Below are 26,054 nucleotides of genomic sequence, written 5' to 3'. Positions count from 1 at the left end.
TTCATGGAACTTGCCTTAATAAATCATCTAAAACATTCTGCAATAAAAAGCTGTGTAGAGCTAATTCTTCTTTTACATCAGAATAAGTGTAGACTTACCAGTGTTAATTCTATTGTACCTGTCTTGGAAATATGAAGAACCAAAAAAATGAATGCAAGAATTCAACATACAAGGTAAAAGTTACATGAAGTTGCTGTGGATATTTATTTTGGTTTTTAAATATGTTTATGCCTTTCAGGTGGAGGACTTTAATTCATAACAGTTCCTTTTTTGTGTGTGTGTATTTCCTTAGCATTCTTTGAGTTTATTGTTTTGAGTAAGATTAATGTGGCTGAGTTAGTATTGGTTATTGTTTTCTTGCTAATATCCTGCAGCTTTATGTTGCTTTAATGTATGGACATTCAGAGTTTTGAACATTGTGGGAAAAGGTTTCACTGGCATCCATTCTTGCCATTAAAGTGCTTCCCATCTGAATTTTTCCTGCCAAAGTATGTGGTATCCTGCAGAGCAAGAGGATGAGGACATAGATTGCAATGAAGCTGAACAGTTTGCACTTCCTAACGGTGACACCAGACATCAATCTTTTGTAGAGACAGCCCAGAATGCAGGAGAATAAGAGCTCTCACTCCAGCTCCCCCATCAGAAAAAAAACAAAAGGAGAATTATCTTCTCTTTTTACCCATTTCATTCCAGCAGTTTCCTTCTAAGATTGTCCAAGATTAATATGTTCTTGAATTGCATAAGCTGACGTTTCAGTGGCTAAGACAAGACACTTTGGGGGAAATAAAATAAAATAATTGAAGTAAAGTAACTATAGGTCATCTGAAATAACTCTTCCTTTGTTTTGTTTTGGGGGGTTTGTTTGGTGTTTTGTGTTTCCTTTTCTTTGTTTTTGGTTTGTTTGGTTTTTTTTTATTTTTTTAAGTGAATCCCACTTCTCTATGTCATCAAGCTAAGGAGTAGAGTTTGATCACAGTTAATGTATTTCATATATTTATACCACAATGTGATGTCACTGTTCAGTAACACCAAGTTCTATTAAACAGGTTGGCAAATGTTTAGAACTAGAGATTGCCAGTCCTGTAGTTGGCTCTGTTTGGAGAAGCTTGAGTCAGGTCTACAAAAGCCACTTTGCACCAGCTGCTGAGAATCTTCTCCTTTGAAGAGAAATTGATTACAGGTTTTTATTTTAATATATGTGTTTTAATTTCACCAATAGATTGTTTTATAGTTGTGCAGTCAATAAGCCATATGCTCCTTTTTGTAGGAAAGAAAAGGTGCAAATATAGCTGCATGCTGCAAAAAATTATTACATCAAGGAGCTGCAGAAGCTGACATATACTGTGTCAATCAGGAGACTGTGAGGGTGTAAGGTGGATAAACTTTGCTAAAACCAGTAGGAAACCCGTCTAAAGAAAGGGTAGTATGAAACTTGAGCCCAGTATTGCTGGAAAACTCATGACTGGGCTTGGGACTGGGTTCAGAAAGAGGAATCTATGCTATTCTTTAATTATCCTTGAATCTGCCATCAATAGTTTTGGTGGTGGTTTTTTTTTTGGTGCAAATCAGAATTGTTTTCAGACTCTTACAACTAAAGAATCTTTTATGAAAGGCAGAACAACTGGGAAACTGAGTAGCTGAATCAAGCCTTACATACCCATTGAAGAGACAAGTGACAGCCTCACAGCTGCTGTTGTCATGATTCCTCACAATCCAAAGACTCAGGTCTTTGCTGCAAAGATCATCCAGATTTTAGGCAAGCAACCCTTTAACCAGCTGCAGAGCTGGTCCAAGCAGCTAGAGACCTTGAATAATTGGCTAATTGGCTTTGGGAAGGTGTTTGAAACAGGTTGGTCAGGCAAGCTGGTATATAGCAGAAATTGTGCAGGAGACCTGCTGGGTACTGGAAGACTTGCCAAATACTCCACTGTTTCCAGAGGTTACGTATATACACTTTACTAAAACTTCATTCCTTCTGTGTGTTTATCTTTTGTGTGTTTCCTATTTGTCTTTGTGTAAGTGTCCAAACCCAATATTTATGTGCTAAAATTGCTTTGGATCATTTATCTTCTCAATATCTTTCTCCACAAAGGAATGTGCATTCGTTTTCTGTTAAAGCTATGACTGATGTCAGAGATTCAGTCATTGTGAATTCATTTCTGAATTCTTACCTAATAACCTTTATTCTTTCGTGGTTTTCCATGGCATGTGTGAAAAGAAGCTGTTAAATCTCAGCAACTGTATGGAAAAGCCATGGGTTAGGACTGTCCTAATGTAATCAACTGAGACTCTTGTTCTTTACATTGATGTAACTGGATTGTAATCAGTTTAGCTGCTTAGAGAACTATGCCTACTAGAAGAGGCTGTGTCTTCAGGAGCACTGGAGCTTTTTTCTGGCTTTTCCATTGATGTCCTATGCTTATAAGGATGCCAGAAAAAAAGAACACAGGGCATGTATTACTTGAAAGGGCCATAACTTTTGACCTGGGCAAGCTCTGCTTTCTTAGCCACGTGATATTGCAAATATTTTACAGATTCAGAAGTATACCTAACTTTCAGTCCCCTGGATTCTGGCTAAGAGAGGATGTGATTTGGCCTCTTTGTTCTGGGCAGCATATGTAATGCTTTAGCTTGTCTTGACTCTTCCCACGTTTCCCCAGACCATTCTGTATCTTAAGTTTTGCAGATCTTATTGTGGATTTTTTTGTGTGGGAGCAGTTTTGTGTTTTCAACTGGTATGGCAACAGATCAAGCAGGAGGTTTTGGCTTGTGCACAGATTCTGGAGGCAGGTTTTTATAGAAGGTTGCTTCAATTTTTTGGCTTGTAAGCCATGGGAGCATATACCATGTATTACATGATTGTAAGTTAGCCCACTCAGTAAATATTTTGGTGACCACATACAGTAATTTAAGAAGAGGACTGAAAAACAGAGATAATGCTGAACAAAGCATAGAAAAGCGCATCTCTCATCATGGAAGGAGCAGATGCTGAATGCCTAGTGAAATTTCCTAGTTAAGCTGCTGGATTGTGGTTGCAGTATGTCTCATGGTAGCATTATTTACTGCAACTAGCTGTGTGACATTGTATATGATTGCCTACCCTGGAATTACCTGGGTACCATAATATGTTTCATTGCAATATGACCAAAAAAAAATAAGAGATAGTCCTGAGGCTGAAGAGGTGATTCTGAATTGTTCCACTTTCCTGGCATACAAACTCTGGGAGCAAAGACTAACATCTGGTTTTTCTATTATTCTAAGCAGTAGCAACACTCCTGCTTCCTAAATGGTGAGAACTGGTTTGTGTCAGGTATATACATGCATAGGTACTTCTCAATAAAATTGCACAGAAGGAAAGTTAAGAGAGGTGTTTGAAGCTCCTTATTGAACCTCAAGTCTAATTCATCACTGGAACTTGCATATTTTTACAACTGCTTTTTTTATTTACATATGTGATCATCCTGAGAATACAAACTAACTGCTATCTCTCACTGTAGCCAAGGCCCCAGTGTAAGAAAAATGTATCTCATTAAAAAGAAAAAACCCCAGTTTACATTTCCCTCTATATATGCTTCGTTGTGTGTGGTATATAACACAGTCTTCCAGATAAATTCCTTGGATTTAATTCTTTTCTCATTAAGCCTGCACTGCACTGTGCTTACCTCAGCTTAACTGAGGAAAGAATTTGTTCCTATAAGAATTATATTTCTAATAGCAAGAAAGGCAAAGAAAGGCTTTTGGCAAATAACTTTTGAACTTTTACTGAATAACACTGAAACATGATAACATAAAGCAAAATTGGATCAGAAGAGTAGCAAAAGAGGGACTGCACCACAACAGAGTAGACAGCAAGGTCATTTGCAGATCATATCTACTTCTGTTGTGGAGATGACAGCTAATCTGTGTAGCTAGATTTCTGTTTTTCAGTGAAGTGGAATTGATTCTGGGGTGATTTCCCAGTTTTAATACAGGCATCCATTCTGTGTCCCAAAATACATTTTTTTGGCCAACTTTTATTAAAACAAAAATAATAAAAATCCCATAATTCTCTCTCTGAGTAGCAAAACTTAACTGCTGCTCTGTCTTGGTGGTTGTTTATCCCATGTAGGTATAGAATCTGTCACAGAGCGAGACTTTGAAAAAGCCCTTCATGAGAAGATGTTTATTGAAACATTTCAGATGTATCAACAGAACAGATCAATTAAAAATCAGGAAAGTAGTAAGTGGTCAGTTGTTGTCTTGTGAATAAGCAAAGCTAACAGTTTGGTGCAAAAAAAACCAACCCTGAAATGCTGTGTATTCTGCTCTAGCTTACTATTTTAGAGAGAGCCGAAATGCACAGAAAAGTAATGAATGGAAGATTTACCTCCCAGGCCATTTTTCTTTCCTCAGTTGACCTGGAGAGAAGTAGACCCATGAGATGATCCCTTTTCTATTGCTTGTAGGCAAATGGCAACACTGATTACCTGCCGCAGAAGCACTGTGGGTTACAACTGCTCTTGGAAGCAAGTTTCCACATTGGGGTCAGCAGGGACCATGTTGTGGGCAAGGGGTTTCTCACCACACACTTGGCTTTGCAGCTGTAATGTGCTAATCCATGTCACAGAAACAGTAATTTTGCTATCTCCTAAGTTTCTACTTAGGTAAATTGTAGTTCAGTTCCTCACTGAATACTGAAGGTATCTAATCTTGTAAGACTGGCAAACAGTCAGAATGAAGGTTCAAATTTAAGTGCATGCTGAGTTGTTCTCATAGATACAATCCAGTGCTGGCTGAAAGAGAATAGAAGCTTTATGTGATTCAGCATATGAAGGTATTTCTAAATATTCTGGGTATTTTTCCACTTTATTGTAGATTCAAATCTTATAAATTTGTGTGCAAAGAAGTATTTTTTTTTATTCACAGAGGATTCACCAGATCTTTACCATTTTGCTGATTTTGAGGACTATGTAATAAATTTTAATTAACATCACTCCTTGATATGAGTACAGGGCTTTTTGACATACATGTTTTCTCCTAATCTGAATCTAAATGTGTTGGGCTGGGGAAATCACTGAAAGCTACAGATATCAGCAACAGCAAAGTTTCATTTGAACTCCCAACATTTTTAAAGAGAAATCTCATGTGCACAATGACCATTTTTGGCTACCACAAAATAAATTCTTCCAAAGTAATGAAATATAGCCCAGGCATTAGGTCTATCTTTGGGCCTCATAGAAAGGGATTTGATTAGTTACAAATGAATTTGAAATAGAAACTAAGGCTAAGCAAAGCCATTTTTTGCCATACCAATATTATTGTGATGATTTGTGAAACATTACATTTTATGTATTAATTAGGAGGAGAGAGGGAGGGATGAGGTAGGAAAAAATAACATCATCATTAATCTTTCTTCCTTTTGTAAAACACAGAAAAGAAAATAAAGTGGGACTGCTGCAAAGAGCAGTCTTGATAACTGTTGCTTCATTGATTCTGCAATAAGCTCCTGCAAAGCTCTCTCTTCACCAGGCCACTTGCCTTAACCTCTGATTTTGTTCCTGCTATCAATAGAATTCATATATTGAACTAATGCTAAAAAGGACAAATTCTTTTCCTTCACAATTAGTATTAGGATACAAATATCTCAACTGCTTGGAGCCTACTGGTTTTAGCAGCTGCAGGTCTAACTGTGAGATAACTTCATGGAAACTTGAGCTGGAGTGAAAACCAAGGACTAGATGATAACCTGCCCATCATCCAGCAATTTCTATGTAGCATCAATTTTCTTTCCTTCCTCACTTATCCACGTAGCATAATTAATTCTTTTTAGGGATTTCATGCTGATCCTTTTACTGTTTATATTTCATGATGGTTGAAATTATTGAGTCTGTACAGCAGTAATAATAAGGTGTAAATAATTAACTCAGTATCAAGAAGTAGTTGTTTTGTTCCTCAGATGTGAATAGCTTGTCAAGTCTATACCCATTAACAGAAACTTGGGGAAAGCCACTTCAGGAAAGGAGGCCCTGGACATGCTGGGTTATAATTTGTGTAACTTTCCTTAAAACTACATGAAAAGGAAATACCACCTTTATCTTCTGCTCAAGATTATTCTCTTTAATGGCGAAAGATGCATAAGCTTCCCAAGACCCAATTGGGTGTGGAACTTAAGAATTTAAAGCTGGTCCTGCTGTGAGCAGGATGTTGGGGTAGATACCTCCTGTGGTTCTCTTGAGCCAGAATTATCCTATGATTCTATGATGTTCCTTCTCCTGAATCAAAAAGAAGGGGGGTTGTATATGTGTGTGTGGCAGTTATGCATTATTTAAGTTGTATTTAGCAACCACGCTTGACTTAGGTAACATCAAAAATACCATTAGAGCATTTTCTGCTTGACTTCTCCAATCCCATCACTGACTTTTCTCTCATGGATCTACAAAATGCAGTAACACTTCCCATTTCCAACACAGTTTGGGTTTGGGGCTTTTTTTAACAATAGTGTATTGGAAATCACCATATCTTGGTCTTGCTCTCTTTTTTTTTTTGATCATTGTGTTATAATAAATATGAGAAAGTGCATGTGAGAGAATCTTCTATTTTTTAATTCCCATTCCAATTACTTTCCTCATTTAGCTTCAAGTTATCATCATGAATGAAAAAGTGAAACCACAACCCTTCTATAGACACATACGTTTCAGTTTCTGTCACGAGTAGTTGGTGAGCAGTCAGCTGTATTCCTTGAAGAGTACTTGAACTGTGTGAGATGTCTTTTAGGTGTTATGATTGTAATATTTTCAATGTACTAATGGTTACAAACTGAGTGTTGGGGTGATCTATTTCACACTTATTCATGATGTTATTCTTTTGCTTCAAGTAAAATGTTATCGATGATCAGTTTCTTCAGATAAATTTTTAAGACAAAAATTATTTCCAGTCATCAACTCTGCTTATTTAGCCAAGGAATTTAACGTAGTCTGTGCCATTGATGTTGGCAAGAATAGGAGTAAGGAGTAGGATTTAATTTACTTAGCTGTAACAGAAGTCAGAAATAGCTTTAGCAGTTAAACTGCTTGTGACAGAATTGTTTGTTTATGCCCCTAATGTTCCTGTGGTATATTTTTGAATGATAGAGCATTTGAGATGACTTGCACATCTGAAAGATGAACACTTAACCAATATTCAGTTACATCATTCTATATTCTTGTTAGTGTAAGAGGCAGTTTAATTGAAAAATGAATGCTAATAAAATGCCTTTTTAGTAATTCATTTTGAAAACCATTTGACCTTAACTACAATGAAAGTAGACTGTAAAAATCATCATAGATTCCCTTCCTTGAACTTTTCACAATGCTGAAAAATGACTGAGGGAAAGAAGCAAGATCCAGTTACTGTACCCTGTTTGCACAGCTGTACTTCATTGAGTGGAGGCTTGTGTTACACACAGTTTGTGATAGGAAGTAAATGCTTTTAAAACAACTAAGGAGACAGGTCTTTAACCTCCACCTCTTCAGATGCTTTGTTCACTCATTTAGCTTCTGTTGAGGTCTTAGAAAACATTTCAAATACAAATTATTGTTGAGTACTGAAGCTCACCTGAGTAATTCGTCTCCTAGTGAGCTTGTTAGACAGAACCATTAAGGTGGTGTTGGTTTTTTTTGAAGATCACTAATTCTTGATGTAGTGAACACTTGTTCCTTCAGAAACAAATGCCTTTAAAGAAGGAAGAATTTGCAGATTGAGTGTAGTGTTATGATAGTTGGAATCATAGTTTTAATTCAGGAGTTGTAAGGATTTGCAAGGGCTTAGAGGACATTCAAAAATGATGCTGTCATGGAAATTATGTAACTCTCAAAATTCATAGGTATAAAATTCTCAGTTTCTAGCATACAAGACTGTTATCTCCTCTTATAAGGCTATCTAGTATCCTGAAATGGTGAAGGCTCCTGGAGATTCATTAAGAGGAATTTTTGGCAGACCTAAACTATTTCATGTAACCTTGGCACTAGATAATTTCAGGACTTTAAAAGACACACTGTAAGATAATTCTGTGAATGTGATTCTAAAGGCATTTTTCTAATTGCTCTGATGAAACAGCTCAGTGGCAACAGGAGTGTGCAGCTGGCAGACAGCCAGGTAACTTGTATTTTCTGTCATAAGCTGAGGGTTTTGTGTATATTTTATCTCTTGAATTGCACGTGACCTAAAATTTCAGTTTATGCTGAATAGGCATTGTTTAGGCTGCACTAACCACCCACTTTCTAATTTTTCTCTAATTAAGGTTATCCTCATAGCTATGCATCTGATGGCCATGAACATTTCTGTCTTAACTTCCCACTTAAGACTGTCCAGATATCAATACACAATGCAGAGGGGCTACCCAGATCTGTACTTAATGAGAAACCAGGATTTTGGAATATTCTTCATTGCAGTGCATTAAAGGTGTCATTCCTCATTTCACTCACACTTCTGCTCTTCTAGCAATTATTTTAGTTCCTGCCAGAGCCTTGTCTTCCTCAGCATGAAAGTTACACTGACCTGTGTCCATTTACTGTCAATGAAGTGAGCCTACCCAAATTCTGCTCTGAGCACTAGGTTTTATTACCTGCTCTACTATAGTAAAACAGCAAAATGCAAGCTGGGGAACTGGTTGTATTTAGCTTAAGAAAAAAGGTCTTGGGAAACAAATATTGCTTTGTTCTCTACAGCATAACTCATTAGAAATTGTGCTTTGCAGAGGTTAATATACTGTGGGCAGCGCACCAAATACACCACAGCTCTGAAGATTACAACTTATTCACAGCCTTGAGACAATCGGTACTGCAAAGATACACCTCCTGGGTAAGTTGCATAAGATTTGACACTCAATATCAACATGGCTTTGTGAAAATGAAAATGTAGTGTTTATTGCCCTTTGAAGAAAAAACATTGATTTTACAGATATTTGACACTGAAAACATGGAAAATGAATTTGAAGAATCAGAATCATAAGCTTTAAAAATACAGTCATTAATGTTTTTACAGCAAACTTGAAAAGAGATACAGTAGTTAAGTTTCAGAAGGCCAGTTATAACTCTCCATTTCTATTTTCATAACTGAGTAAAATGGGACAATTTTTTTTCTTGTGATTATTCATGCATAAGTACAGGAAAAGATCAGAATATGCTAGAATACTTCTGCATAACTGAAAGGGGCAAGGAGAGAAATCATTGCTGAATGCTTTTGACATGCAAATGCTTTCGTTTGTCTCTGCTCATTCACATCATGTGTCAGTACTTCAGTAAGGGCAGTCAGTATGCCTAGTGTTACTTCAGACAGAATTTCTCTTTAAATGCTGAGTTGTGTACGCGTGCAACATAAATTGAGTACTCATTTACAGATTTAAAACCATGTTTGTCCAAATACAATCAGAAATGTAACATGTTATTCAGTGTTTGGGGCCAAAGATAACTGCTATTCTCTTTTGACTCAGGTTGTAATTTGATTATTTTTTTTTAGTTGTTGTTTGTTTGTTTTAAGTAATAACTTCAAAATTAGTGGTTTGGGGTTTTTTTGCATTCAAAAGCAATATTCAATGTATTTTTATATATGTAACATACATATATAGACACCCTTCTTCAGTGAGTTATAACACTGGTGGATGAGGAAACCCACAGTCTTCTTTCAATCTCAACTAGCCTATCAGGAAGTGACTCAAAGCCAATAGTGTATGCTCACCACATGCAAATCTAATGTGACTCCATTAACTTCAGTAAAGCTGTTCTAGATTTGTGCTCACATAACTGAGCATAGACTTAGCCTGTTGTTCATAACAGCCCGTGATATTAAAAAGGGTTAAAGTGCTAGGCTGCAAATAAATGCTTAGTTTTTCTGTAAGTCATGAAACAGATACTACTTCTTAGATTTGTTTCTTGAAGTCTTCTATGTAAATTCTTCTTGTTTTCTTACTCAGAAAACAATCATCTGATGGTGGCAGGAGTGCCTCAGCTTTAAATGACCATAATGAACAATAGCGGAAGGGATGCATCTCTGTCACAACTCTGCTTCCTATGTAAATACTGCCATGTTAAAGACTTAACCTTTGCACATTTACCCATTGGGACCATATGTGCAAATGCTTAACAAAAACAATAACTCAAAAAAAAGACAAAAAGCCTGTGTGTACATATGGGTGTGAGCATGAGCACTTTGTCTGCCTGCATGATTTTCAGGATAATACCTTAGAGACCATAAAATATTCAGGGAGGCCAAGATGTCTAGCTGCCTTAGATTCTGAAGACCATCCTGAGGACCACACTGGTATCACCTGGCAAATAATATATGTGCATTTACAATTCATTTGCTTTGAGCAGAGAGAAATGAACCTTGAAATCCATAGTACTTTTGTATGCAGTGATTTTCTTCACCAAATATTTGGCATTAGGCAAGCATTTTGTTAATGTAAATATTGGTTTGTGTCCCCCCCAAACTTTTGAGACATATGCCAGTTTTCTTTCCCTAAAGCCTTACGGACCATGAACACAATCCTTGCTAATTCTTTTACCACTCCTATTTTTTTGGATTGCCAGCCTTGTCCAGAGCCCCATAGGTGCATCTGCCTCAAAGCTGAAACTCAGGGAAGCTTTCAGCTAATCTCTGGGAATGATCTGATGTTGCTGAATGTGTACTGTTGAATGCAATTTGACATCCAGTTGTGGGAGCTGTGAGAAAGTTGTGGTGGATGGTGTGGGATTGTGGGACTGTTCCGCTGCCAGCTCTGTATGTGTTTCCAGTTAAATGTTATAAGATAAATAAATCAGCATATTAATCTGTGTGGGTTGTGCTTTAGCTGATAGAAAAGATGTGTAATGAAAGAGAAGAGAAAAACATGCTTGAAGTACAATCAGTGGCGTGAGATATACTCCTGAACTTGGAACCAAATGTGCATTACTTCATGTCGTTTGCACACAGTGTTTCTGTTACTCCAGTGAAGGGGCAGACTTGCTGTTAAGACTGTGGGATGGTTTTGAAACCCATTTTGTGGGAAAAAGATGCATGCTATTTTTTTAAGGAGAAAGCAGCAAGTTAATGCTGTATAGATTTTTGCTTCTGATGAAAGGCTTAGTTGAAGTGTAATTCTGAAAGGAGAGGTTTGCATATGCACCTTGAAAAGCTACGATTTAAATCTCCTTGTACTGGTTCTCAACTTTCCTCCAAGGGTAAGATTTAATTTCAGATATTAGATCTATAATAATTTGATAGCTTTAGACTATACATTTAGATAAAGGGTTGAATTATGCCTTTTTGGTTTCAAAGCAGTGGAAACATCTATATATACGTCTGGAAACGGAATAGTAACACTGTTCTTTTCAGCAGTCACAAAGTTCACTTCTTATCTACTGAGGAGTTTGCCAGGTCTGGGATCTGTAAGGGATGTGTTTTTCTTGTGTCCTGAACTCCTGCAAAACTCTTACAGAAGCGCATGGACCAGCTGTTGGCAGCTGCCCTGCTGCACTCTGCAGCCCCTTCACGGATGCAGCGGCAGGTGGCCCCAGAGACCCTCGTGGAAAAGGTGGGGGGCAGAGCAAGAAACTCATCCCTCCTGCTTAACCTCAGGAGTTGGAAATTTTTCTTTTTCCATAGTGGAAACGTTTATAAGCTTTTGCTTTAAAATGAGAGGTAGAAAGGTAGAGCATGCCCATGTCAGAGAGCATGCAATGGACACATACCCTTCAAAAGGGGCAATGCCTTGAGTGTGCAGGCACATAGCTGCAGTGCAGCAGCCACAGATGTGAATCCCTCAAACCTCTTGCTGTGTGCCTTTCCCACCAGGTTGCCAGTTATTGTGGTGCTTGCTCAGTCTCTGTTGCTGAATCCACAAGTGGGAAAAGACCTGTGTGTGATAAAGATTGTTTTTTCCCAATTTTGACTGGAAATTCCATCTTGGATCCAGAAAAGCTTTTCCTCTACAGCTTAGTGAAAGGTGGCACATTCCCTTGAAATGTTTTGATCTGGTGAATTAGCATTTCCAGTGAAAAATTATTTAACGATTTTAAACAAAAATACTATATCATTCTTGTTGTTTCAGTGGACCCACAAATAGGAGAAACCAAATCTTTTGCATGGGAGAGATTTTCATTCCTCTCTATGGTTTCTGCCTCTGTAAATGATCTTTGAAATCCTTTCTGTGCTAAACAAAGCTTACACTGCAAGAAGACATAAGGCAGTTTGGAAAGCAGTCTCCTTTGTCTGTCTCAAACTTACTTGTAGATTTATATAAAACTTCCCTTATTTCACCACTTAACAGGGAAATCCTAATACTCATTATGACAAATAGGTTGAAAAATAAATATGAAGATGGTGCTTTTTGCCCTCTGAGTCATTTATAAATACCATCAAACTGCTCGCCATACTTTTAGGGGAAAAGTATATAAATTTTGAACCCTGCTTTCAATCCTGCAACCACTTCCATGAATAATCTGAAAACCATCTGTTTGGGTTTTTTTAAAAATCAACTTCCTTTCCAGCCCTTGAAAAAATTTCCTGCTCTTATCATGCCCTTAGACAGGTACGATCAATAATAAAAGAAAACTGCACTAGTTGTACTTAAATGCGGCTGTAGGTCCTACTTCTGCTTTGGCTTCACTGTAGGCTAACCTTTGAGAAAAAACATGGCAGCCTTCTTTCTTTGTTGGGACAAATCTCTCCCAGTTTGTGTGTGTTTGTTTTGTTTTGTGGTGTTTGTTGTTGTGTTTGTGGTAGGTTTTGTTGGTTTGTTTGGGGTTTGTTTCCTTGTGGTTTATTTCAGGTTTTTTGGATGGTGGTTTTTGTGTTTATGGGGGTTTTTTTGGGTATTGTTGGGGGTTTTGTTTTGTTTTGTTTGTTGGTTTTGTTGGGTTTTTTGTAGCTCACTTACTTCTAGTATTTAAATGCTGAGAAGTGTCGAGGTTAGAAGAAGAAGAAAAAAGGGAATTCAGAAAAAGGATTGACGCTTCTAAATATTTCTGTTTCAGAGCATGGAGTACTGCAGATTTGAAAGTCACTTTTCTGTTTAGTAGTCTTCTGCACAAGGCAGTATGATCTGTGATTTTAATTATTCAAGAAGTCTCATGCCCTTGTCTACTCCAGATTTTCACATCTAAATGCCACATCCCCCCCACAGGCTTTTACTGTCACCACCTGAAGTGAGAGTTGCTGTGATTTTTTTTCTGAGTCTACTTAGTCTCAGTGATTCTTAGGATCGAATGTGGAAATTTCACCTTTTAAATGTTTTTTTAATGTTGTTTTGTTTTATATATGCTATGCAAACACTTCATCCTTGAGGATCAGACTGATTTAAACAAAATAGCTGTTTGCATTATTTCCCCCAAGTTCCAGAAGCTCAGCGTAATCCTTCTACCACCTTTGAATTCTTTTTCTTCTTGGAAAAGAACTTTAAAACCAGAAATGCCCCAGGTGCACTTTGCGGGGCAGCTGTGATCCATGAAGCCTTTGAAAGTAGTTTTTGAAATCACAGCTGTCCCAGCCCTATCAGGTGATACTGCAGTGACTTAAGGGTTTCTTTCTAGTGCTCCAGTTGTCATCTGGTGTTGAAGCCTGCAGAGAGAGATGGAATTGCAGGACCTTAGTTACCTTATGGCAGTGAGATGTGGTTGTGCTGATTTTTCTCAAGAGCGTCAGTCACATCACAGCCCCGGTGTGACATCTTACCTATCAGGTAGACCCTTAGATATAAACTTAAGGAATATTAGCATTAAATGCTATGTGCAGACCTCCACTAAAGGAATTCTTGGCTCAGGAGGCCTGTTGTAGCTATCAGGTTGCTTTCTCTGATGTTCCAAGATTTTTTCTTTGTTTGTTTGTTTTTGTAGGAGAACAATAGGAACTTGAACGTGGATTTTGCAATTTTTGCTGTGTTTTTTAGGGAGCTCTTATCCACTACTTATATTTTCCTGAGTGCTAAGGAGATTTAAGATTTTGATGGTACCTGTGCTAATTTTTGGTATAGATAAAATTCTGTGTACTTTAGGGAACAATTAACTTAGTACAGCTGATATAAGATGGTGTCAGGCAGGGAGGTGGGGAAAAAAAAAATAACCCTTTTTTTTCTGAAGAAAGCAGACTGACTTAAAACATCAAGTTCCTGGAAGTCTTATTCTGTTGCAGAGAGAGATAAGCAATTAATTTTGAAATTCCTGAGACATTTCTCTGTGTGGATAATTGTGAAACTGCTGGGACATTTCTCTGTGTGTAGGATACCAGTGTCTTTCCTAAGTAAACATTTTTCTGACACTGTTTTCATACTTGCACAGCTTTAGAACTCAGCAATATATTGAGGCTTCAAGGGAGGTGCTGTGAAGAAGTTAAGGTGAGAATTTGCAATTAACTTTGAAAGCCAAGTAAGCTACCCTGACCTTATGGTTCTCACACAGGGAGGTCAGATGGAAAAGCTACGGTATTGTAAATTCACACCTTGCTTACTCTGTGATTATTCTATCCTATAAGTGAACCCTTGTGTCAAGGAAATGTTAGTCTGCTCCATATAGTACACAGAATAAGCATTTAATCTCAAGTTTACTGAGTTCTTCACTTGATTTTTCTGCTTGTTCGGTATGACCTTTGGGAAGTCACTTTTGCATCCATTTATGTCTCATTTGCTATAGCACATCTAGTAGTAACTCATCAATCAGTATCTAGTCTATGTAATGTCTGCGTTATGGAGGTACTAACCTTGTGCAGTACTTCGAACTCATGAAATAGTGCTTTGGTAACCATCACAAGTTTAGAATTCTATCTCTAATGGATATTCTCTTCCTCATTTTTCAGATCTTCAACTTGCCCATGGCTCTTTTCATTCCTCCTTCAGTGTTTGCTGTTCATCTACAGTTCAATCTACTTTACCAGTTTTGGATTCATACAGAGGTAAACCAGGTTTTTAAGCCATACCTAAAGAGTTAGCCTGCAGCAGTGTCCTGCAAATGCGCTAGCAGTTGATTTATTGTGTAAGAAAAATCTTTGTCTGACTTCTTTAAGGAGAAACATCTGTTCCTTTTTATTCTGGTTTTTTTTTTTTCTTCTGAATATATATTGCTAAATTTATAAGAAGCAATGAGGCCAGTTGGTCCCAATTAGATTAAAAAAACCCCAAAACAACACACAACAAAACACCAAACTGTGAGGAATCAAAACTTTTTCCTATTTGAATGCTGTATTTCCCTGTTTTGATGGATTAGTAAGCATTTGTAGCAGATACTGAAATTTACTTCATTTCTCAGATAAATATTTTAGGGAATATATTCAGAACCCAGTGCTTCTTAAAGATCATATTGAATTGCAACTGAAGTCCGATACTGTTTCCTTCCTAGTGCAAGTAATTCTCAGGTGAAAAATATTCTTTGATTATCTCATGACTATTTGTTTATGACTGCCCAATTTATTTGTGGTTTGTGTGAGCATAGACCATATTCTTTTACATACATATGTAGCTAATAACCCACTGTAATTAGTGAATCATTTCCCACACTTCTCAGGTACTTGAACAGCCTTCTGCCATCTCCCTTGCATTGCAGTAAAAGTGGTTAAAGGTATCTCACATTGTATCTCAGCAGCATATTTCTCAGTTACCTCTGCTGGGCTGCTAGCTAATTATCTCTACAACACATATTCCTTTGATTACTCTGTCTCTACAGATGCATTTTTTCCTTATGTAGTTTCATTATGTGATTTGTAGGACAATTATTTTGGAAACAATTTCATGTTCTTTACCTGCTATTTGGGGCAATTGTATTTCTTCAATTGCAGTTTTAATTTTCTCTTTTCTGTGTCTTTCCTTTAAAAAATTAAAAAGACATTTAAAAAAAGAAAATAAAAAGGAAAGAAAGGAAAAGGAACCCCACAAAACTACTGAGAGTGACCCAATAGCAAACTTCTGTTGTTGAAATTTCACTTCTGGTGGGCACATTTCTAAAATCATTGATAGATGTCTGACACTCTGCAATACCATGTGAGCAGGAAAGGCTTACAATCAAATACTTGGCCAGAACTGGACTAAGCTCAAGCAACATACAATGTCAAAATGTTTTGAACAAATCTGAAGCAGCAACAGGGCTGGTGAGAGGTTTGGAGGGCATGTCATACGAAGAACAACTGAAGCAGCTGGGGTGGTTTAGTCTGGAGAAGAGAATGCTAAGGGGAGATCTTACTGCTCTCTACAACTACCTGAAAGGAGATTGTAGTGGGGCTGCTGCTGGTCTCTTCTCCTAAGTAACTAGCAATAGGATGAGAGGAAATGTGTTTAAGTTGTGCCAGGGGAGGTTTAGATTGTGTATTAGGAAAAATTTCCATACTGAGAGAGTGGTGAGGTGTTGGATCAGGCTGCCCAGAGAGGTGATGGGGTCGCCGTCCCTGGAGGTGTTCAGGAAGTGTGTAGATGTGGCTCTTCAGGATATGGTTTAACAGTCAGGGTATTTGTGTTATGGCTGGACTCGATGATCTTAAAGCTCTTTTCCAACCTTAATGGTTCTATGATTCTGTGAAATTTCACTGATTCAGTGCCCTAAATCATATAGTAGCAAAGTTTCTTTGACCATGTCTTAGGTTCCCCAAACTGGATTTTCTGTTTTGGGTGGCTTTTGTTTTTGTTTTTCCATGCCAAGAAAAATATTATATGCATCATTTAGATTTTCTCTGCTGTCCAAAGCCCTTTATTCTTTGGCTGAGAGGTTTCTAATGTTCTGCTGGGTAGCAGTAATACAATGAGTCTCAGCACTGGTGCTACAGTGTGTGTCTAAAGTTTCCAAAGTGAATTTCAGAGACTTACGAATCACCTATGTCCCTCTAAAGTGCTAAATCCTTCACAGGGCTTAAAAGGAATTTCCATAGCATATGTGCAATGTGCCAAGTTTAGACACTAGTCTAAACAAGAATGAATTTCAGTCTCAATGAAAAGATAAGCACTCCTTATTATTAAATTATGGTGCCAGGAGAAAAACAATGGATCTTTTGTACAGATTCAATTGATCCAATCATAGATCTATGTTTACAAGCAGAGTTATTCTTAGCATTGATATTATTGATTTTTTTGTAGCACATCTGAAATCAGTTGAAGTACGTTGGAGTCATGCTTTAAGGTCAAAAACTATGTCAAAATGGAAATGGGGTTACATCGTGCATTATCAGATTTCCTGCTCTCAAGGGCATAACAGAAAAGAGAAGGGAAATAGTAGCAGCTATCACAGGCACACAGCTTTATATAAGCCAGTATTTTTGATGAAATTGATGTGATGCTTCACCATTATACTGGATTGGGGTTTTTTTTGCAACTACTATTGTAATTTAGCCAGTTACATCTGTGGCATCTCTAGGTTTTTTTATTTACTTTTTAAATAAAGGTTCTTTTCCTGAATTTTAATAGTGCTCATTATCTTACATCAATTACAGTAAAATTAAAAGTCTTTTCTGGAAGTCTCAGTTTCCAGAAGCTTCCCAATACTGGGGGTTTGCGATGCAGTCCTTAGGTGATGTTGAAAACAACATCCTGTCTCAGTGACTGCTGCCAACCCTCTGAGAGCTGAGATTCATCATGCTGCAGCATCATGGGAGCCCATGGTGGGTGCTGTTGCAGGGTGGCAGTATGTATCATTATAGTCTGGTGAAGATGTGGTTCCTCACTCCTATTCTGCCAGTGCAAGATGTAGTAGTTTGTGTCTAGAATCCAGGAGAATTAGATAAGAAGTGTTAAGTTTGTTCTCAGATTTCACAGTATCACTAAGGTTGGAAAAGACCTCAAAGATCATCGAGTCCAACCACAGACCTCATGACTAGACCATGGCACCAAGTGCCACGTCCAATCCCCTCTTGAACACCTCCAGGGATGATAATTCCACCACCTCCCTGGGCAGCCCATTCCAATGACGAATGACTCTCTCGGTGAAGAACTTTCTCCTCACCTCGAGCCTAAACCTCCCCTGGCACAGCTTGAGACTGTATCCCCTCGTTCTGGTGCTGGTTGCCTGGGAGAAGAGACCAACCCCTTCCTGTCTACAACCACCTTTCAGGTAGTTGTAGAGAACAATGAGGTCCCCCCTGAGCCTCCTCTTCTCCGGGCTAAACAATCCCAGCTCCCTCAGCACCTTTCTAGTACCTTTAGTCAGCATCAATGGATCCTTAGGCAAGGTTTGGCCCCATACTGACTAGTTGAGTATGTTTGGAAATTGTAGCTGCACAACTTTTGATTACACATCTTTCTCTTTCACAAAAATACAATCTACTAGGATATAAATAAACCAAAAATATCTCTTAACAAGCAATTATTATTTTTTTGGTAGCACTGAAAACCATAATAGTGCACAATTTGTTGTTTCATAAAAGAAAAATATATGAGATGTTTCAGTAATAGCAAAGAGTTAAAGTATATGGAAGTGTCCAAGGGAAGGAGTTTTGTTTGGGGAATAAATGAAACTGAATTCAGTAATTACAAGAGAACGGTCATGCAGTGCTGAAACTTTCTTTTCTGTATTTTGTCTTAGAGCAAAAGTTTATAGCCAAAATATGATTCCTGATACTTTCCTGTACTTTAATTCTGAATGTGACCAGTGTTGTTTCAGACAATGCTAAGAGAAGTTTCTTGTCTTATAACTTTGACCTTCTTCAGTATTTGTTACATTGATTTTTGTCCAGCTTTCCAACCAGCACATCAGACATGGTCTATTTTGTCTTGGGTGTCATGTATTCCTGTGAAGGCTGTACCTGCTCATTCTATCCTAGTTAATCTTTTCTATTTCCTCCATACTCGATATGCATTAGCTTGTGGCCTTTTATATGAAATGGCACAACATTTTAAACACTACAAGGCCTATACAAATATGATTCTATTGAATTATTTTGATGCAAGAGATCTCTTATTATTACTAAAATCAGAACAGGCTATTGATACAGGAAAGTCATTTCTGTAATTAATAGAGAAAGGTTGGGTGTTCTACAGTGAAAAGACAACTTTATGTCTTAAGTTATACATTTGCATTTAACTGTATTTTCTTATTACAAGACTTCTTGCTGAATGAAGTCCCCCCCCTTTTTTTCCCTCTGCTTCTGTGCATTGTGTAGATGACAATCTGGTATCAGAAATATCCTAAAGATTTCCTAAAATGCCTCTGAGTAGCACCAGGGTACTAAAATAAGCTTGACAATTTAGTTAAATGAAAAATGAGGGGGAAAAAATACCCCAATGAACAAAAAAACCCCACAACCCCAAGGCAACCAAAGAAAACACTTTTCTGTAATGGTGCATAAAGATGGGACCTCAATAAATCATGAGAAAATAATTTTTGGTCCTATCCAGTACTATTTAGGTCAATGAAATGAGTTGGTAGGTCTGCTCTTAAACGGTCTGGGAGAAATGTTTCTGTAACTAGATTATTCTCATCTAGATCATAAGAAGAGAGAAAAAAAATGGTCAAAAAGCACTAAAAATCTAATATTTCAGAAGCCACAAAATGTTTCAGGACAGTTAGTGACTGACAGAAATACTCCATTTCAGTTTATTTTCACAGGTGATTCGGAAGGTCTATGGCTTGTATTAAACTATATCCTTCCGTTATGCATTTATTACAGCCAATAAGTTAGGTGTGTTTATAACCTGATAGACACCTGTGAAAAACAGAAATTAGTTTCTGTTGGTTTAGCTGTAATTTTTATTAGATGTCAAATTGTATTTGGAAAGCATCAGCTGAATCAATTCCTGATGGTAGTAATTGCAGGAGCAGATTATTCCTTGCCTGTTTGATCTTTGACATGCATTAGTTTGTGTTTAATTTTCTAATTTAAGGGAAGACTGTAATCTGCCCTTTACCATGCTCATGGAAGTAGGTTTCTTAAGGCATCTCCTATTGCTTTATTGAAGTCTTTCTACCTCATCAAACTCTGGGAGAAAAAAAAAATGGTGAGCCACTACTATTAACCAGGAGTAGCAGGCAAGGAATGGGAAAAATTTTGGCAACACCTCATGCAGGCTAGAAAGAGAGACGTGAAAGTGCCACAGATGTAAGCCAAAATACATTTGCTTTTGTCAGAAAATGCCAGTTCAGTAAAATTGAAACTTTCTCTGGAAGTATATGTATTTGTCAAAAACTATTTTGCACCTTATATGCAGTGTATACTGTCTAAGTGTCTCTCTATGACTTCAGCTGTGACTTGTGCTCTGCTTTTTTTCTAAATGAAAAACTTTGAGAGAGAAATTGTGGAGGCTTCACAATTTCATGAAAAGGAATTCACTTCGTGGCAGGAAGCCATGCATAGTACATGCACCACATGCAAGCTGTGGTGGCCTGATCCTGAAGTCCTTACATCAATCAGTTCTTACCTAAAAAGATGACCAGATTCAAAAAAATATCTTCTATGTTTTCTTTTATTTTTTTTCCCCCAAAATATGAGCACAGGAAATAATAATGCAATTAAAGGAAACTGGAGAAGCAACTAAAATTAAGAAAAATAGGTAAAAATGTGTATATTTATTTTAAGATGTGCTTCCAATATAAATAGTGAAAGCTATATTTGAAATCTAGAGGACGTATGTGTCTTTTTAAGCAGAAGAAACACAGGTCTCTTGGATGGTGGTTAAAAGAATCATAAAATCTTAGGACAATCTGGTAAATAAGTGTCAGCAGAAGGTGATAGATAAAATACTCAGTTATTGATTCCAGGCCCTAACAAGATTGGTCCTCTTCATTCTTCCATTTTCTTGGGCCTATCTTTTCTACATCATGTGTGGCAGTCTCATTTAAATGTCCAAGAAAAGAATGTAGGAGTTAGTGAACCTAACAAGGTTTATTTGAAGTACTTTCAGTGGTTTAGGAATTTAGAATCGGTTCAGTAATCCGTTTCTTAAAATGGAAAGGTAAATTTTATCAAGAAATGTGTCTTGGAATTTAAAAAGCCTTTTAACAAAATGTATTTGACTATAATGAAATGGCAGCGTTTGCAGTAGGAAGAGGGTAATTTTGATTTTGTGGTTGCTTTATGGAGCTGGGGAAAGATTTTTGGTAATGAGCTAAAGTCTTCAGTAGCTTGCGAATGAAGAATGGAGATGCTGTGCTCATAGGTAAAAAAAAATCTTGTTTGCAAAGTTTATGTATTTAGGCCTGATTTAATGTACTGTGAATACCCTCTAAGGTCAGTAAGTAGAGTCAAATTGAACATGTGGAAGTTTTTGCAAAATGATGGAACACAAATGGTATTGAATGGATCACAGTGAAACCAGAGCGTGGCGATCTGACCGGATTTCCTGGCTGACATGAGGAAAATGTCATGGTTTGGGATTTTTGTTTTGTTTCTTTGGGATTTTTGTTTGTTCGATTGGTGTTGGTTGGTTGGTTAGTTTGGGGGTTTATTGGTGTTTTGGTGAGGTTTTTTGCTGTGTTTGGGTGGGGTTTTTGTTGTTGTTTGTTTTGGCTTTTTGTTTGTTTTGTTGTTTTTTGGGTTTTTTTAATAAAGAATGTCACCAGCAAAAGTTAAAATCAGTAATACTCTGATATCTTAACTGAAATTGCAGTCTGTCTTGAATTTAACAATGGAAACTAACTTGTAATTCAAATAGCATACAGCAACAAAAGCTTTCATATTCTGTATTCCAATACATTCATTCTTTTAATAGAAGAATAAACTTACTTTCTTAATTCAGTCACTATAGCCAAAAATAGACATGGGTCTGTCTGATGTGCCCTTTCAAATTAGAAATACACACATCTGTCCTAGTCAGGTTACAAGGGATCAAAACCTTACCATTCATGAGACTTTTGCCAAAAGTCCTCAAAAAGATGAAAATAATTAGAGGTGATTACAGCCATCCTCTTAGTATGATGTTAAAGACTGTGTCTGACAACTCTCAGTGATGCCAATGATTTAAATGTGATTCCTAGAAACAGGCCACATTGTCTGATAGCCCACTGGCTTGTAGGATTTTCTTACTGTTATAAAGGTCCAAAAAATTATTCTAATTCAAATGGGAAATGAACTAATCACCAATTTGCATGAAGAACACTATTTTGGTTTACAAAAGAAAGTTCTGGTGATAGCTGATGCTGTTGTCATTCAGAAGTGTATTGTTCACCTACCACAAACACTCAGCTCAAGCATTTCCTGCTGAGAGAAGGAGATCAAATAAATCAATAATTACTAGCTATATAAAAATACTTACTTTAATGCAGACAGTTCCTTTCTAGGTCCAGATGAGACATACATACAATATAGACAAAAAAAACTCAAACATGATTCCAAGAAACTGAGATCTCACTGCTTCAATCTAGTCCATCTGCCAAAATGCTGTTAGATTTTGTGACTAAGCTTCAAGATGAAAGACTTGTCATCATCTCAGTTGCCAGGGCACAGAGAAGAGCAAGCTAACAACACTACCGCTAAGCAGAAATATTACCAATAGCTGCAAAACTTTTTACACTTTTTCAGGTTTCCATCCCCCCATGAAGGAAGAAAAGTATTATTTTTATACATATATAAAGCATATAACTTGGGTTTGTTGTTTACCTTTTTGTTTGCTTGTTTGTTTTGTCTTGGGTTTTTTGTTTGTTTGTATTTTTTTTTGTTGGTGTCAAGTAAAAAGAATAACAAAAGAGAGAGTTCATAAAAGAGCATGCAGGTCCTATCTTGCTAAGTGTAGGCTGCACTTGAACACAGTTTAATCAGAAAAAACATAGTAGGATGAGGCTTGGAGTTCCTTCCTTGGTACCTAGGATCTCAGTGATGATTAGTAGTGTTGACTTTACACCCTAGTAGCCCCAAGATAAGCCTCATATATTTAAATCAAAGTACTCCTTGGCACTTTCAGGCATCAGAGTCTATCCAGAAGTTCCTTGACATGGTGAGTTAAGTATTGTAATCTTATCCTCTTTCAAAAGAACTGCAGAATAGAGAGGGGCTCAAAAGCTGTGTAAATAATTTAAATAAATGTCTAGTACCACCCAGTAGCTCTGAACTCAACATGCAGCACAGGAGCCATGATCTTGTTCATTCAGAAAGCAGCTGCTCCATAATGATTGGCTTATACTGGTGATTTGCTTTTGATGGACAACTGTCTGGCCAAGAAACCCTTCCTTTCCCATGCTGAAACTGGGTCACTGGTGAGGCCATGAATGAAAAATCTATGGGACAAGAACATAAACAGGAACTTCACTTTTTCATTCTAATAATTAATTCTATAAGTTTGAATATTAGCTTCTTGTCCTTGCACCAAAGACTCTTCTTGCAAGAGAGATAGCTGTGAAATGTTTACTTCAGCAGCAGTGGGCTGCAGAAGCCAAAAACTGGAAATCTGACTTGAAGAGTTTTATTTAGGCCACTTGTATCTATTACATCTTTGCACATTTCAACACATTCTGCATCCTGCAAAGCAAACTAAACAACTCATTTCCCAGATAAAGTTAATGTCAGAAAGAAAGGATATTATGTTAGTGTGAAATAAGTTACAGATACTGCTCTGCTCTCTGTCAAAAAACCCCAACCAATCAACCAAACTTTTCATCTGAACATGGTACATGCAAGACTCTGGAGCTTTTGTCATGGCTTGTATTCTTTGACAATCTCTGTGAATTGGCTATGACAAAGACAACAGCAAGTTTGAAAGACACTTATTTGTTAAAACCAAAAAGTGTATGCTGATGACAATACTTTTTATCTATTTAAAGAGGAAGATGAAGAGCTACACTTGGCTGTATTTTAATCTATTTCATAACTGGCATGCTGACTTAGTACTTTCTGGTTTGGTTTTTTCCCTGCTATTTGCTAGCATGTATATGTCATACTGCTGAAAAAATACTGAAATTTTATAGCAATTTTTCTCCTGCAGTTTGTTTAAATTGTTCAGCTTGATATATGACTGAAACAGTGACTTTTTCCATGCTCTGCCATTTGTAATGCTGCAATTAAGACAACGAGTTGGTGTAGGATTTCACTCATTTTTAATGGACAAACTGATTGAAACTTTCCTGTATGTGCTCATCTTTTTCAGCAACTGGGCTTAACTGGGCCTTTATTGGGGGTGGGGGAACCCAACAACAAGTTGCATCCACTTATTGAAAGTGTTAACTGAAATATAAAATACCAATTTAATTCAAACCTTTTCTCCTGGTTTAGGTGTAAAACAATGGAACATGACAGCAACCTTCCTTCAAGATAAATTATTATAAACATATTTTTAAAGTCAGTGTGTTTATTATATAAATATGCCCTTAACTGGACTACCCATCAAAACTAGGCTTTCACCTCCAGTTCCTACAATCCAGATTTATCAGAAATTCACCCCCTATGAAACTCTTTATGATCCCAACAGGCCTGATTCCTCTCACTTGTTTTATTTCTAAACTATAAATATTGTTTTTTCACTCCTCAGTGTGGAAATTTGGCTACATCCATTTTACATGCTTACTGGAGTAGAAAACTGCCTAATCGGATAGGAAAACAGTTGGCGGTGTATAAATCAGGGTTTGCCGGGGATTTCAAAGTGTGAAACTGGCAGATGAGGACATATCCTAGGAGTTCTGCCTTTCCCCAGCTTCCCTGTAGAGATTTCACATGGCAAACCTGATCACCAGGGCCATCTGTATAAATACATGGGTGTGTTGTCCTGAATTAACACAGCAGCTCTACTGGGGAATGTAATTAAGCTCTTCTTTTAAAATTTCCCCAGCACACTGTCTGAAATATAGATTTATATACCAGAAATAAAAATCTTAGCTTGATTTTGATGAGGAAATCAATAATGAAATGTGGTTTACTACCAAAAAGTCTTTACAGAATCCTGAAATTAAATTCAGAGTGTTCCTTAGTGATGCTTCAGGGATGAATTTACCCTTTCCTGTCCTGCAGGATAAGATTGTGATATTGAAAGTAATGCTGTGCTGCAAACAGCTTTTCTTACACTCAAAGGAAAAAAAAAAAAGCCCAACACAACAACAACAAAACAACCCAGAGATTTTACATACAAATGGTTTTACTGTAATATTGCCTGCTCTGCTCAATCAACATTCCTTCTGAACGTTCATGTTAAAACCAAGTTAAGTAAAGATTCATGTTGTAGTGGTGACAGGAGGAGTTGTTACACAAGATGTAAAGTTTCCCTTGGATTTCATGTCACGATTTTTTCTCATTATTTAAACAAGAACTGCATTGAAGTGGTGCAGGTACCAGGCAATAAAGATTTCCCTTGGTGCTGACAAACTCTGAGACCGCAAACGGAGGTGGTTACATGCCACAAGAGATATTGTATAATGTTCTTTTCCTTTAGGCTAGAGATTGCTGTCACAAAGGAAACATCTTTATAGAAGAACTACTATAACACACAACCCCTCTACCCCCCATTTAGTTCTCATTGTATATGAAGATTTCACTTCCAGCATGTTTTATTCAGTAATGCATGGAAAGCATTTGGAAGCATGCAGCTGTTAGCCTGCCTGATCTTGGAATTGCTTAAATTACTGCCAGTAATTCTGCTTTATTATTTAGCAATATTCAAGTACAATGAAGGGAATATGGGTTTTTTGTGTGTGTGGGGGGGGTGGTTGTTGCTTTGTTTTTCATTTAAGTGTTTTACATGTTTTATGGAGAGATCTGAGAAAGCTTTCATAAGTGGTATGCATAGGATACCTATCTGATTTGTAGGTAGTTTATCATGTACATAATATTTGTAAATATTTTGGCAGGCAAAAAAAATTATTATTGTGGCTGTGAGATGTTGAAAAATAAACAAGGCAAACAGGAAAAGATTTTTGCTGGAATGCTGCAGTTCATCTGTGGGTCACTGGCATGGGAGCTGAGACCCATGTGATGTGTTAAGCGAGAGAGGAGCAATTGGATATAGGCATTGATTTAGAACAGTAGGTGTCTATATCAGGGAAACAAACACGATCATGAGCTAAACCCTCAGCCATATTGGGCAATGTACAGATAAAGTCATCACTGGACAACAGTTGAGTGTTCCACCATGTAGGGGATTGTTAGGTATTTTTCCATATTCCTAAAATCACTGCCAGATGTTGACATAAAATTAAGAATATTTTTATATTCACAAGCAGAATCTTTTGCCTTCCAATAGT

The 26,054-nt window shown here is 37.2% G+C and overlaps 1 protein-coding gene across 1 annotated transcript in view; it reads left to right on the top strand.

The window, feature by feature from the left end:
- AGMO (alkylglycerol monooxygenase) overlaps positions 1 to 26,054 on the top strand; it is a 190,782-nt gene that overhangs the window by 68,653 nt on the left and 96,075 nt on the right. The window contains exons 4-5 of the mRNA XM_009903069.2: positions 8,714 to 8,817; positions 14,782 to 14,877. Of these exons, the coding sequence (XP_009901371.2) occupies positions 8,714 to 8,817; positions 14,782 to 14,877 (200 nt within the window). The remainder of the gene's footprint in view (positions 1 to 8,713; positions 8,818 to 14,781; positions 14,878 to 26,054) is intronic.

This window comes from Dryobates pubescens, chromosome 4, assembly GCF_014839835.1.
Source record: "Dryobates pubescens isolate bDryPub1 chromosome 4, bDryPub1.pri, whole genome shotgun sequence".
In the NCBI taxonomy this organism is placed as follows: Eukaryota; Metazoa; Chordata; class Aves; order Piciformes; family Picidae; genus Dryobates; species Dryobates pubescens.
This window is presented reverse-complemented; position numbering and strand designations above follow the sequence as displayed.